Here is a 12,923-nt window from a genome sequence, read left to right as displayed (position 1 = left end):
TCTGTTTCTATGACAAGCTGTACTATTACTTCTTTCGGAGCGCTGTCAATATTGCGTTCTTTTTCGAAAACAAATCGAATTGATAGTATCATAATTTTTGTGTCTATCATAACGACAATAGTACAACGTAAAACATAATATAATTAGGTCTACCATTACTTTTTCATATTATTGTTCGTGCGTTCGATTACTGTTCATTTCTCAACAATCGTGTATTGTTGTCGTTATTATAAACAACTTTTTCCGAGTAAGGAAAATGTTCTTGGGCCAATAACAAATAGAGATCTTCTCGTGGTACATATTTAACTTCCGCCTGAACTTCAGTTCTTTTAATAATGACTATTTACTACATTCACACACAATGTGAACACTGTTCTTGCTGAGAAGGTGAGAGTATTTATTAAAAGTGGTATCGATAATTAAATAGTTGTTGTATCATTGTGATTATACTAGGTGTCTCATTCAAATAAATATCAAACAGTTTAACATGGACAAAAAATATATATATATATATATATATATATATATCCATTTTTTGCGAATATGATTATAGTTTACTTTTCTACAAATTTTATTTCTTCGGTGGAATGTTTTGCGATTTTCTATTCTTTATTATAATAGAAACGAGAAAGAACATAAGCGAATTAAATGCTTAGTCTCGGCCGATCCGTTGGGACACCTCGTATATAGCGTAGCTGTATTTGCATTCGAAACAGTAAAGATCTGAGTGTTTAGAAAGAAGTATAATCATGTAACTATAAACTATAGATGAGAATACATGCAAGTAATTATTTTTATGCGAGTTGAACGATCGAATGATAGCCAAAAATCAGTAGCTTCGATCCATTTACTCTGACGCGGTTGCATTGGGGCGTGCGTGAACCAATTAAAACTGTGTGGTTGCCTAGGAGATTTCCATGAACGAAGCATAAATATCGTTTAATTTTTAACGGAGTTTTATTTCGCTGGTTTCTATTAGTTGAGGAACAGTATACATTGTCGATAGATTAGGAGGGGAGACCCTATGGCGCTAAATCGAAAAGGCACCATAAGGAAGACATGCCTCGAGTTAAAACAGAGTAAAATTTCTGTTTCTTTCACAATAAGTATAGAACTCCGTGGGGTCTGCCACATATGTACAACAAAATTGTTTCGGCATGGATCCGTGGAGGAACCATGTATGAAAATCAACGAGAAGTCTATCATTCGGAAAGGAACAAGTAGATGAAAAATCTAGATCTAAATAATAATTACGAAGAATATATATATATATATTATAAACGTTCTCTATGACATGACAACTGATATTCCATTATTTGCCGGACATCGAGAATTTGAACGAAACTGTGTTATCGAAGTGTATCAATTAAAATATATATATATATGTAGATCTTGATAAATGCTTACTTCTCGTTATTTTCATAGCTAGACAGCGGATCTTTATGCAAAATAACAAATTTTCTACGTGAATTGCAACACAATCTGGAGTGAAATAGAATTTTGTTTTCTTCCTTTCTTTCTTTCTTTTGTTTTATATGTATATGTATACAGGGTGGTCCACGCAATTGTTTCAAGTCATAACTCCGTTATTATTGCATTTACGAAAAAATGCCAAAGGAGAAAGATAAATGGTTCGAAGAGCACTACATCTGTAGGCCTTTAAATTTTTTTTAGATGCAGCAGTGCATGTGCAATTAACAATTGCATCATTTCTTTAAATAGAAATGCCTATTCTTTTTTACACAGATAGATTCTTCTGTTCATTCTACGTAAAAAATGATTAGGATACCATGGCAAAAAATTATTAGATCTCGAGATATTTTCAAAAAATGTCTTTATTGAAGAAGATGCTCAAAATCTTCTCCATTACATTCTAATCATTTCTTGTAACGTATTTCTATTTAAAGAAATGATGCAATTGTTAATTGCACATGCACTGCTGCATCTAAAAAAAATTTAAAGGCCTACAGATGTAGTGCTCTTCGAACCATTTATCTTTCTCCTTTGGCATTTTTTCGTAAATGCAATAATAACGGAGTTATGACTTGAAACAATTGCGTGGACCACCCTGTATATGTATGTATACATATATGTATATATATATATATGTACATATTTGATTGGCTGAAGATAATGTAACAGTATTTTTAAATTGTTCTAATGTTTCAAACGTTTTAAATTACACCTATTCATTTTTGCCATAAATCCGCATAAAATCCGCTGCCTGTTCATAACGTTCCGATTCGTAGCTCAAATATATACTTACGATATTTTAGCTTTGATGATGGGGAAGAAACGTCCATCGTCCAATAGCGTTCCTCATATTTAAAACATAAGTTTTCGTTTCGCGGTTTTGTTGCATTTTCTATATTTGTTGAACGTATTATTAGGGTTTGTATCATTACATAGTAAGAATTTTGTTGTTTAATAAATTTTGAGTGCCTAATGTGTGACGATCTCCTATATTTCACTCTTTATGCATATATATATGATATTATATACTTTCAAAGAAATTTGTTTTCGTGTTTTGTTCGCGTCTTTATTGCAACTATCTTTGAACTAATTGCTTTTGCTACTGTATCATCGTATATTTGATTAAAAATTCAAGAGTACATACAATATATTCATTCATAATTTCTGTTCAACTATACTAAATAATGTACTAACGTCTGGATTTCGCTTGCTGCGTTTACCGTGCTCGCAAACTCGTCCATCCGAGAGGGTTGGTTGACCGACAGTAACATATTTAGCCAATCCGTTGTAGGGGGTAGACTCGTTTCCAGGATTGTAAGGGTGCGGGATGCGCCTTCTCATTTCTCGATATTGCAAAGATGGGGTTTTTCAATTGTTTAGTCCCAAAAATTTCTTAAAATATACAGGGTGAGCCACCTAACGTTGCCACCTCAAATATCTTTGTTGCTTTCAAAGATCGTCAAATGTCTGAAGGACAAAGTTGAATGGTAAAATGGGGCTCATAGATACCAAAAAAATTTTTGTTTTTACGTAATCTTTTTTAGAGATACGAAGGTCACCTTCATTTTTTTAAATGGAATGTCCTATTTTTTATACCATAGATCGATAGAGTATCGAATTCCGAGTATAAAAGTGTTGGCCTTCATATGTCCTAAACCTAATAGTTAACGAGATAATATCCAAAGAAGAAATAAAATTGTTTGGATAATATCTCGTAAACTATTAGATTTACGACATATGTAGGTCAATACATTTGTACTCAGAATTCGATAGTTTATCGATTTATGATACAGAAAGTAGGTGTTTCCATTTTAAAAAATCAAGGTGACCTTGAAATGTCCTCTATGCCTCTACCCACGCAAAAAATGTTCATGTCACTATATGATCCTCTCTATAAGATTTTAAACATTTCTAACAAATATGAATGTTTCGTCTTTCTCTTAATTAAATGAAATAATTAAAATAAGTTGAAGTAAATGCAGCCATACAAACATTTTTCAGGATAAAGACTTTTCACTGTACCTGAAAAGATAAAATGATACGGCAAGGGGTTAATATAAAATCAATTTTCTAGGGAAACACCGTTATGTTGTGACTGTTTTTAAGAGGGTGGTTGAAAGCAAAGGAAAATACGTCAACGTGTCGTGAATATGAAGCCAATTTGTGATTCTGGGGCTTCGTTCGGTCGATAGATTGGTCGTTCTTCCGGACTCGACAATAGGAACGACATAGCGATTCCAACGGCTCATCCCATATCAGCAACACCCGCCGTGATAAGCTGCGCTACGAAGCCGCCCACATTTCAAATTGTACCTCCGAGTATTTCCCAGTCTTTCTTCGTGAATCGAAGTTCGATCAGTCTCGCAGCGTCGTCGCTCCTCCTGTTGAATCGTTCAGAATAAATTATATCAAGTTCTGCTTGTCTCGGGACGTGGTTTACTATCGTCGCTTCTGTCAGAAACGCGCGTGAACAGTGAACAGTGAATTTCTGTAAAAGACTGCAGTGCTATTGTATCAAATTGGACCCTCAAATAAGGCACTCTTCGCTTTCAAACCTGGTAATGCATATCTATATTAGAGTAACGCAGTATTCTTCAACCCCTTTGCACTCGAAGCTATTAAACATTATTCTTCCGAACTAGAACAATTCCATTCTATACGATTTGTTTTACTTTATGGATATGAAATTGACATTACACCTCATACAATACTTAAATGTTTGGTAATTGATTTGTTACAAACTGATAATGTAAACAATATTTTGAATAATGCTACGGTCATTTTTGCGGTGACTCTGAATCGCCACTCGAGTGCTAAGGAGATACAGATACGTATTTGTTCGCGCGCGGTGCCGACAGTTTCCTGTTACATTATCGACAGTGTTTTGTATCGATCTGCAGATAAGGAAGGGATTCAAATCGAAGAATGAAAATGTTCGGTAAATTATTTCATAGTGGGAAAAGAAAAAAGAAGAGACGTGACTCGAAAAGAACATCAATGAAAAAACGGAGCACTCTGCCCAGTGTACCACATGACAACTTCCTCTTGGCCGGAAACCAACCAAGGAAACACAAACGAAGGCACAGAGTAAGTATGAATTACTCATTTTCTCAAAATAATGTTTCTTTTCAAATTTTTTCATAAGTCGACTGCAGATCTTTATGCATTTCTGAAGATATTGGTAACAAAAAGTCGTTAAGGGTGGAAATCAATTTTTATTTTATTCCTGCTTCCCGCAATCAATGCAGAATATTTTTATTTTGCGTAAAGATCCGCAGTCCACTCATAAGTAAAACGAAAAGCTATATTTTTGTACTATATTTTGAAATAACTTACAACAATAAACATCACATCACGCTTAAACGCAGTCTATTTTAAATGTCTAAAGATAATTAGAAAAATTATGGCGATTGCACACCTGTCTGTTTCTCGATCGCTCGGCTAAACTCGGCTTCTCCGAGTTTACCCGAATGGCGTTTCACCTCGGAGCGTGACGGATCAGACTTCAACAAATTTCCACAGTTTCAAAACTGTACAGTAATAGGTACTATGTTCAGTCAATTCGTAACTCAAAGCCATCACTGAGAACGCACACAAAGAAAAGCGCCACTTTGACTGGAATATGACACACCTCTCGGGCAGCTGGAATGTGTCGGCGTGGCTCACTCAGATACCAGTCTTTTGTGTCCTTTATACTAATTTTTCTAATTCGCATTTGAAGCAGTGTGAAAAAAATGCGGAACAGGTTGCCGGCAATCGTGATTTTCAAACACGATTACAAACAACTTTCTTACTATCTACATAAAATGTATAAATCCTCAATACAATTATTATTTACTTCTTACGAATTCTAACGAAGTCTAATTAGACTTCTACGAGTGTCTCGTACTGGATTATTCATATTATCACCACTAACGAGTTACCACAGAGTAGATAGAAAAAGCGCCGTACATTTTTTGTCACATCCGACAGTACCGACAATTACGAATTTTATGCTTGTTAGTAGGGACGAAGTATTCTGTATATACTTTGTTCATATTACAAAAGCATCGCACCCTTCGGCTGAAATAAATGCTTTTCTGTTAGTACATGATAATTTATTTTAACGTTAACAAATATGATTTATTTTGAAGTTACTCTTTATTTTGAACTCTAAGTTTAGTTGAATATACATAATTATGAAATTCATAGTATGTAATTACAAAATAGGGGTTCGTAAAATCAGGTGACTCATTATGGTACTATAAATTCCTATCGATATGATGTGTTAAACTATGTTGGGCTTACCTGTTACTTGTATATGTAAGTATGTAGTATGTAGTTTTTTATGTACATGTACATTGTACATATATGTATACGCACGTGCGTCAGGTACAGCTGTAACTTTCATATAGCAGGTGTCTTATTCGAAATAATGCTATGCTTTTTAAAACCTCACGAAAGCATATTGATAACATCAATATTTAATACTTGTTTAGTATTCACAGCCATTTTTATTTTATTTACTTCTTGTAACTATTAGATAATGACCATTGCCGTTGTATTATTATTTTTAAAACAGAATAACTTTTTTATAATTATACCAGATGACCTGATGTTTTGTAAGCAATTAGAAGCATTGGTTTACTAAATGATGTGCAAAAAATATTTTCTAAAAATTACAATTTACAAGGTTGTATGCAAAAATAAAAATAAATAAAAATTAAAAATATACGTTTTGTAGATCTACATAGTAGTTACACACCTGCTGAAAATTTCATCGAAATCGATTGACATACACACGAGCTACAAGCGGTTAAAAATTGTGAAAATACGACTTCTGATCAGTTTCTGCTTAGAATCCACAGAATATCGTACATCTTTCGGTGCGTGTCGTTTTTTCCTGCGTGATATACTACAACCGAATGAACTTTACGGGTCGAGTTCGGGCCCATCACTATCGCAGCGCAGCCGAAAACCGGTGCGCAGGCACGCTCATGCAGTGTATTCCCCCCACCATTCCCCGGTCCCCTTGCGCAGGTCCCTGGTCCCCACCACTGCCCCCACTCTGCGCGACACGTTCACTCAAGCAAGCTCCGTACTCCGTACTCTTCCCAGCAGCCGCCAAGCCCGTTTCTCATCCGATTTGCGTCGACCTGCCGCTGCTGCTTGCCGTAGCCGTAGCCAAGCCACTGAGCCACGCTAGGAGCTACGAGAACCGATCCTCGGAACGAGTAAAATTTCTTGTTTTCCCGATGCGTGCAATCCAGCATTTTCGTCAATTTTTACTGTGCGTTTTGAGCCGCTCGACTCGAGCGCGTGCACCGCGCCAAGATATCGAGGAATTCGGTGAAGTTTTTCAGTGTGCATTTTAAGTGCATGTGTGAAACGTTGTGCTGTTGGTGTGGTGCCGTTTGGAATTCCGATACCTACGTGGACCATGGATTTTCTATTCTAAACGCTCCGAGATTTCATGGGACTCTTCTATCGGACAAGATTTTACCTGCACGCAGAACCGTGAGATATTTCTCTTTTTTTTCAACAATGGGTTTTCAGTGTCAAGCATTATCGTGATTTCTCTTCCGTTCGACGGAAGACTTCAATGCTTTCTTTTCTTTGCAACTCAATCCGGAGATGAGATGCTCAATAGCCTTTCCTTATATACATACATAATACATATCTATAAATATTTAATACTTATAATAAATTCATATGAGTATACATCTGCCGTAGAATGGATAAATTTCATAAATGGACTGCTAATTTTTCTTGGTACAGTCCGTTGCTTTTATATAAATTAAAGTCGAAGCATTTTGCCGAAGAATTGTTGTCTATTTATATAAATAGTATTATTTAGCGGTTTCATTTGATTTTGAGTTCAGCAACGAGACGGATAAACACCTTCCAGTGAAATATGTATTCCTATTTAGTCGTTTTGTACCTGCGGTGAATAAGTCGAGTCTACCTGTTGAACGATCCGGAAATTGTAGTGCTCCCTTAGTTTCTGAATGCATTTTCTCACAGTTGTTCTTGACGTTAGCCGAGGGTGACTCGGATCATTGGAATTCGTTTCCTGCTGACATCGTTGTATGTATATGTAGTGATTTTTCGAGACGGTGTGAGATCCCTTTTCCCCCACTCGGTGAGCACACACCGGTGTGTTTACAGTACATAGTTCGAACTTGTCCTTGTAAATCCAGATCAAGTTTGGAAAATGGAAGTTCGTCTGATAGAATCGCGAAGCACCGTGAACAAAAAAAGATAAACTTTCCCGATCCCATCGTTTTTGCATTACCATGCAACAAGTGGTTTCGGGGAGTCCATTTTGAACTTTCAAATTCTTTGATTCTTTCAGAAATTTTTAAAATTGTTTGCACCAATCGTCGATCCCCCGAGTTTAACCCTATAGAACCTTATAGATTATTTAAAACCTTTTGCATTTAACATATCAGCAGAAATTCTCAATTTAAGTGTATAAATTAATATATTAGCGAGCGAAGAATGGACATTCAGTGAAATTTTGTAATATTTTTAGAGGTTCGTTAACAAATTATTGAAAGAAATGCAGTGATACGGGTTATTATTAATTTGACACATTTAAAGAGTTCTATTGTACAAGTTGAAATCGCTGAAAGTCATTTTGAAAACATATTTTTCACTCGAAAAATTTACCGTCAGAGCAACACTTAAAAATCCAATGAAACGAAAAAAATCATGTTCTTTGTTAGTTTCCGTGAATTCGTGTAATAAATGTATTTAGCAAATACGAGTTTCCGTGACGCATAATTTTGTAAATTTCCAGTACCGCGTATTAGAAGAATGTAATGGCCTCTGGTGAAAAGACGCGTGGTGCAGTCAACAAAATATGCAAGGAACTCGAGCAAAGCCGAACACGCTGATTTGAAAATTGTCGAGATCTCGATTACAAGCTTTATATACTCGTGATCGAAATTGTACGATGGTTAGTGCGTGATAAATTGTTATTAAGAGAAGTAACAAAGAACAAAGCGGTATCGTTACGAATGGAATTTGTGAAGCGAACGAAGGAGAAAGAATGTGAATCGAAGATATTTTGAAGCGACGTTGAAAGGATTATCCGAGTGTACGGGTAGAGAAATAGGAGAAAGCAAGCGGAAATTGAAATCTGTGCGTATGAAACGAAATATTCAAGATCGGCATCGAGAAAAACGGCAAGCGTGAAACATGGAATTAGAACGAGGAGGAAAGTGAAGGTCTGACCACTCGAGAGGAAAATGGAATTCCATAACTGTGGGTCACATTGAATTCTCCGCGTGGCGCGGCGTAGCTCATCGTGGAAAACGCGATTAGGAAAACTCTCTCGTTGGAAAACGAGGTCGTGCGATTCAATAGAATTGCGTGCGCGATAGATGTGTAATAGAGTTAAAGCGGGGGAAAAAAAGCATCGAAGGAATCTGGGATGCACGTGGGATTGGTCGCTCCTACGCCACTGCCAAGCGATGCCTATGCGCCGGAAAACTTTGCCGAGGAATACTCAACGGCTTTATTTTTCTAGAAGCCATATAGAACTGTGATAAATACTTTCTATTCTCTCAATACTTTTCCCTTTAAAGAACGAAATCAATTTTATATCGAACGAATACTGGTCAACCAGAACAACCACGTTGTTTACAATGTATTCGAAAGAAATACACGAAATAAAATCGAGTTTACTAAACCGAAAAACGTCGAATGGAAACGCGTATTTTTCTTGAGAGACATCAACGAGAACTTTACAATAAAGAGAAAAGTTAAGGGTTAAATTTGAATAAAGAGGTTCCCCTTTCTTTTGTAATGATCTCACTCTTTTTATACATAGAAGTGCAATATTAAGGATGAATTAGTAATCGTCACAAAGACGTTGTTAATGCAAAAAGATATCGAACGAATTGTTTTTGTAATCACGCCAATTGTGAAGAAGCGATGATGCAATTGTGATTGCGAACAGAATTCATAAAGAATGCACATTTAGCGAATATGTTTCTTCGGAGACGTTGAAAAGGGAAAAACGTCGGATTTCGAAGACGAACTTTCCCAATCAGCGAGGATGGAGAGAAGTGATAACAATGTGGGCGTTGGAAATTCGGGAAATCCCCCGAATTCACCTTCAACGACACACAGTGGTATTCTTCATAACACTTCCGGTGGGACCGATGCACAGGTGCGAGCCAATCAATTTTATGTAAATAAATGGAATTCTGCGCGAAACATAATAACGAATCTTCTAAATACATTCATAAACAAATTCAAATCAACGTAAAACTTTGTTGTTTCTCATTTTTTCGAAATGTTTTTCGTAATGATCTACTTGTTAACACTGAGAAAAATGTGTATTTTCGATCTTTTAGATTTACAATTAGACGAACAGTGTTTTAGAAAGCGTTTTAAGCATTTTGTTGTTCAAAGTGTGCGAGGCAAGCGTATTTTTCGCGTAGATTTAAATATCATAAATTGAAATATCGTTCCGGCTTGGGTTCGATTTGAATGCGTGTTAACGTGTTAAGTAAAAAAAGCCTCTTAACGAGAATCCCTAGAATTTTCATCCAATTACTTGTCCAGCTTGTTCCTTTGAATTCTTTGTGTCTATTTAGCGAGAAGTACATTCTTAGAGACTTTTACGTATCCAGAGTTTCCTAAGAATATTAGTTGATCTTATAGTCGCGGGATACAGTCGGGGACAATATTAAGTGGACACTGTTAAAAATCGGATAACTTTTTAAAAATTGGTCCAAAAGATTTGAATTTATCGAAGATGTTAGACCGGCTAGTTTGCTAGAGTATGAGTAAACAAATATTTGTTTACAACAAATATTGTACCAATTGCAATCTAAACAAAAATCTTTGTTTGCTCATTCTCCAGCGAACTAGTCGGTCTGTAACATCTTTAAAAAATTCAAGTCCTTCAGACCAATTTTTAAAAAGTTATGCCATTTTTAAAAGTGTCCACGTAATATTGTTCACGTTTACAGAGATTTCCCGTGTTCTGATTCGTGTGGATAATTTTTTAGAACGGAGACAGGGGATGGGAGGTCCATCATGTCACAGTTACCAGAGTTCCCGGTTACGGGTTCGGAATCGCAGTTTCCGGTGGACGGGACAATCCCCATTTTACCAATGGCGATCCGGCCATAGCGATCTCCGACGTTTTAAAAGCTGGCCCCGCCGAAGGAAAATTACAGTAAGACAATTTATCTATAGAAATCCGCAAAATTTGTAATTCTATCGTATCGTTTAAATTTTTATGTAGAACTTCCCACAAGCTTTTGTACAAACTGTTCTGTCGTAATTTGCCGTCCGAAAATTAAGTGTTGGTCAAATGAAAATCTATGTGTTCTATTGAAAAGTTATAATTAGACTGTGCGTATCTTTATGCAATTATCGGTTTTGAAAATGTTCAAAAACTGCTAGGATACAAAATATCACAGAATTTAGTGCGATTTTAATTTATTTCAGATCTGAAAAGGCTACTAACACAGAAAATAAAATTTTATTTGTTTCTGGATTCTTAAAATTCGTGTAGAAAAATTGCAAATTGCACAAACATCCGCAGTCTACTTATGATATTGGCCACGCAGTTTATACTTTTGTTACGATCAGACAAATTAGTTGGGAAAGCTTGTAGAAAAACTATACACCCTATGGTTCAATGTTAATCAGTAGTTACGCATCAGCACCAATGAATTGAGACATACGAACGTTTCATGAGAGAATGTAATTACGCAAGAACGCGACCGGTGCTTTAGCAGTTCGTGGTTGAATAGCATCGCCTTTCTTGGCTAACAATTTTCTAAATGTATTCTACTGTTTAGAGTAAATGATCGGATCATATCCGCGAATGGAATATCGTTGGAGGGCGCCGATTATGGAGCCGCGATCCGCGTCCTCAGGGATTCTGGATCAACCGTTCTGCTGGTTGTCAAGCGTCGAGCTGCATCGAATTCCTCGGGCACAGGAAACTCCACTCTTCAGAGCCATAGACTAACTCTTACGAGAAATAATAAAAAAGACGGTCAGTAGAGAAGTGCACACCTGTCCCATGCAATCACGATCAAAGTCAGCGGTTTTTTAATCGCCGCTTTATCAAGAGGTCTTTCTATTTCGATGATAAAATAATAATGATAATTTCTCAATGCGTATTCCCTTCATTTCAGATTTCGGAATTGTCCTTGGTTGTCGGCTCTACGTAAAGGAAGTAACGCGAGAGAACTCGGGAGTAAAACTAGGGGATGTATTAACTCGAATCGGTAGCGTGGCTACGGATAACATGAGCCTCAAGGAAGCCAAAAAATTGATGGACCAATGCAAAGACAGATTGTCGATTGTAGTAACCCGAGAGAATTCTTGTTGTCACGGCCAACAGCAAGCAAAGACTGAAACTGGAGAGTATCTCTCGGGAACAACGAGCTACAGTAGTCAGAACTTGTATGTTCCACCACCAACACGACAACCAATAGAAGATAAAAGCAATCTTGTTCCTAGAGGTCGGACAAGAGGACCTCTCATGGACGTCTCTCTCAGTCAGTTGGATCTCCCTGCAACGCCCACCGTTGATCCTCCTAGACCACCGCCTCCCAGACCAGAAGGTATAATCGAAATTTCTTAGAGTCAACAGATGTCGATGAAAACAGAAATTTTTTCTGATATTTATTATTTGCAAGAAAAACGGTGATAGTCATGGGTCCATGGAAATCTCCGACACAGGTTTCATCGATGGTCAAAGTCGTTATCGGTTAAAAACGTTGTCGGTCAGATCTGGAGTCGGTGTAGCCTGTGTCGATGATTTTCATGGGACCCACTAATCATGGCGTGAAGACCCTGTATGCATACGGTGATGGGATTTAGTCAGTTCGCAGCGATTTGCGTGAACCTGTTCTAAAATTTTGTCGATTTCATCAAACTGATATCTACTAGCACCTAATTTTTGCTCTAATAGTTCTTTACAGTTTACATAGACTATCATTTTTAGCTGGGAAATTTTGATTCACCCGGATACTTGATAAATTAACAGCTCCAATATTGAGTACATAGTCTTTACTATTTTTTCTAGATTATTATGGGACGAGGAGGCAACTATATGATGAGGATTTATCTCGGAATAAGCTTCCAATGTAAGTGTTTGCATCATCTTACACTCGTTTATATTTTCATGAAAAGGTTTTCGCTGTGTATTAATCTTTCCTGATTTTACGGTGTAAAGACTCGCAATATGGTTAATATTTTGTTAGGCCCGATCCCCGATTCATTACGTTCCAAAAAGAAGGATCGGTGGGTGTTCGTCTAAGCGGTGGGAACGAAACTGGCGTTTTTGTCACTGCTGTTCAAGCAGGGAGTCCAGCATCTCTTCAGGGTTTGCAACCTGGCGATAAAATTCTAAAGGTAAATTTATTTTTTCCTTTTTAGATATACTACATACAACGATATCGAATGAAGTGTAATCAAACATATTAACATGT

At 36.7% G+C, this 12,923-nt stretch overlaps 1 protein-coding gene and 1 long non-coding RNA gene across 6 annotated transcripts in view; one reads left to right on the top strand and one right to left on the bottom strand.

Annotated features, from left to right (window-relative positions):
* Positions 1 to 2,071: 2,071 nt before the first annotated feature.
* On the bottom strand, positions 2,072 to 6,397 carry LOC143211042 (uncharacterized). 2 transcript variants are annotated; one of them, XR_013009373.1, is made up of 3 exons: positions 5,761 to 6,397; positions 4,892 to 5,535; positions 2,072 to 3,854 (listed from the first exon to the last, which is right to left on the bottom strand). It is a non-coding gene; the product is annotated as an uncharacterized LOC143211042 (long non-coding RNA). The 2 variants fall into 2 exon arrangements; XR_013009372.1 differs by having other exon boundaries at positions 4,892 to 6,170.
* Positions 3,816 to 12,923, top strand: part of LOC143211010 (tight junction protein 1-like) — an 18,039-nt gene continuing 8,931 nt past the window's right edge. The window contains exons 1-7 of one of the 4 annotated variants that reach the window (XM_076428397.1): positions 3,816 to 4,031; positions 4,374 to 4,560; positions 10,479 to 10,648; positions 11,280 to 11,479; positions 11,622 to 12,053; positions 12,518 to 12,578; positions 12,696 to 12,846. In XM_076428397.1, the coding sequence (XP_076284512.1) occupies positions 4,399 to 4,560; positions 10,479 to 10,648; positions 11,280 to 11,479; positions 11,622 to 12,053; positions 12,518 to 12,578; positions 12,696 to 12,846 (1,176 nt within the window). In that variant the 5' untranslated portion in view covers positions 3,816 to 4,031; positions 4,374 to 4,398. Of the gene's footprint in view, positions 4,561 to 6,827; positions 6,970 to 8,254; positions 9,632 to 10,478; positions 10,649 to 11,279; positions 11,480 to 11,621; positions 12,054 to 12,517; positions 12,579 to 12,695; positions 12,847 to 12,923 lie in introns of those variants that run through there. The other 3 variants (XM_076428398.1, XM_076428400.1, XM_076428399.1) reach the window with 3 other exon arrangements.

Source organism: Lasioglossum baleicum, chromosome 7 (assembly GCF_051020765.1).
Source record: "Lasioglossum baleicum chromosome 7, iyLasBale1, whole genome shotgun sequence".
In the NCBI taxonomy this organism is placed as follows: domain Eukaryota; kingdom Metazoa; phylum Arthropoda; class Insecta; order Hymenoptera; family Halictidae; genus Lasioglossum; species Lasioglossum baleicum.
Note: the sequence above shows the minus strand (reverse complement) of the source record. Positions and strands in the feature narration are given on the sequence as shown.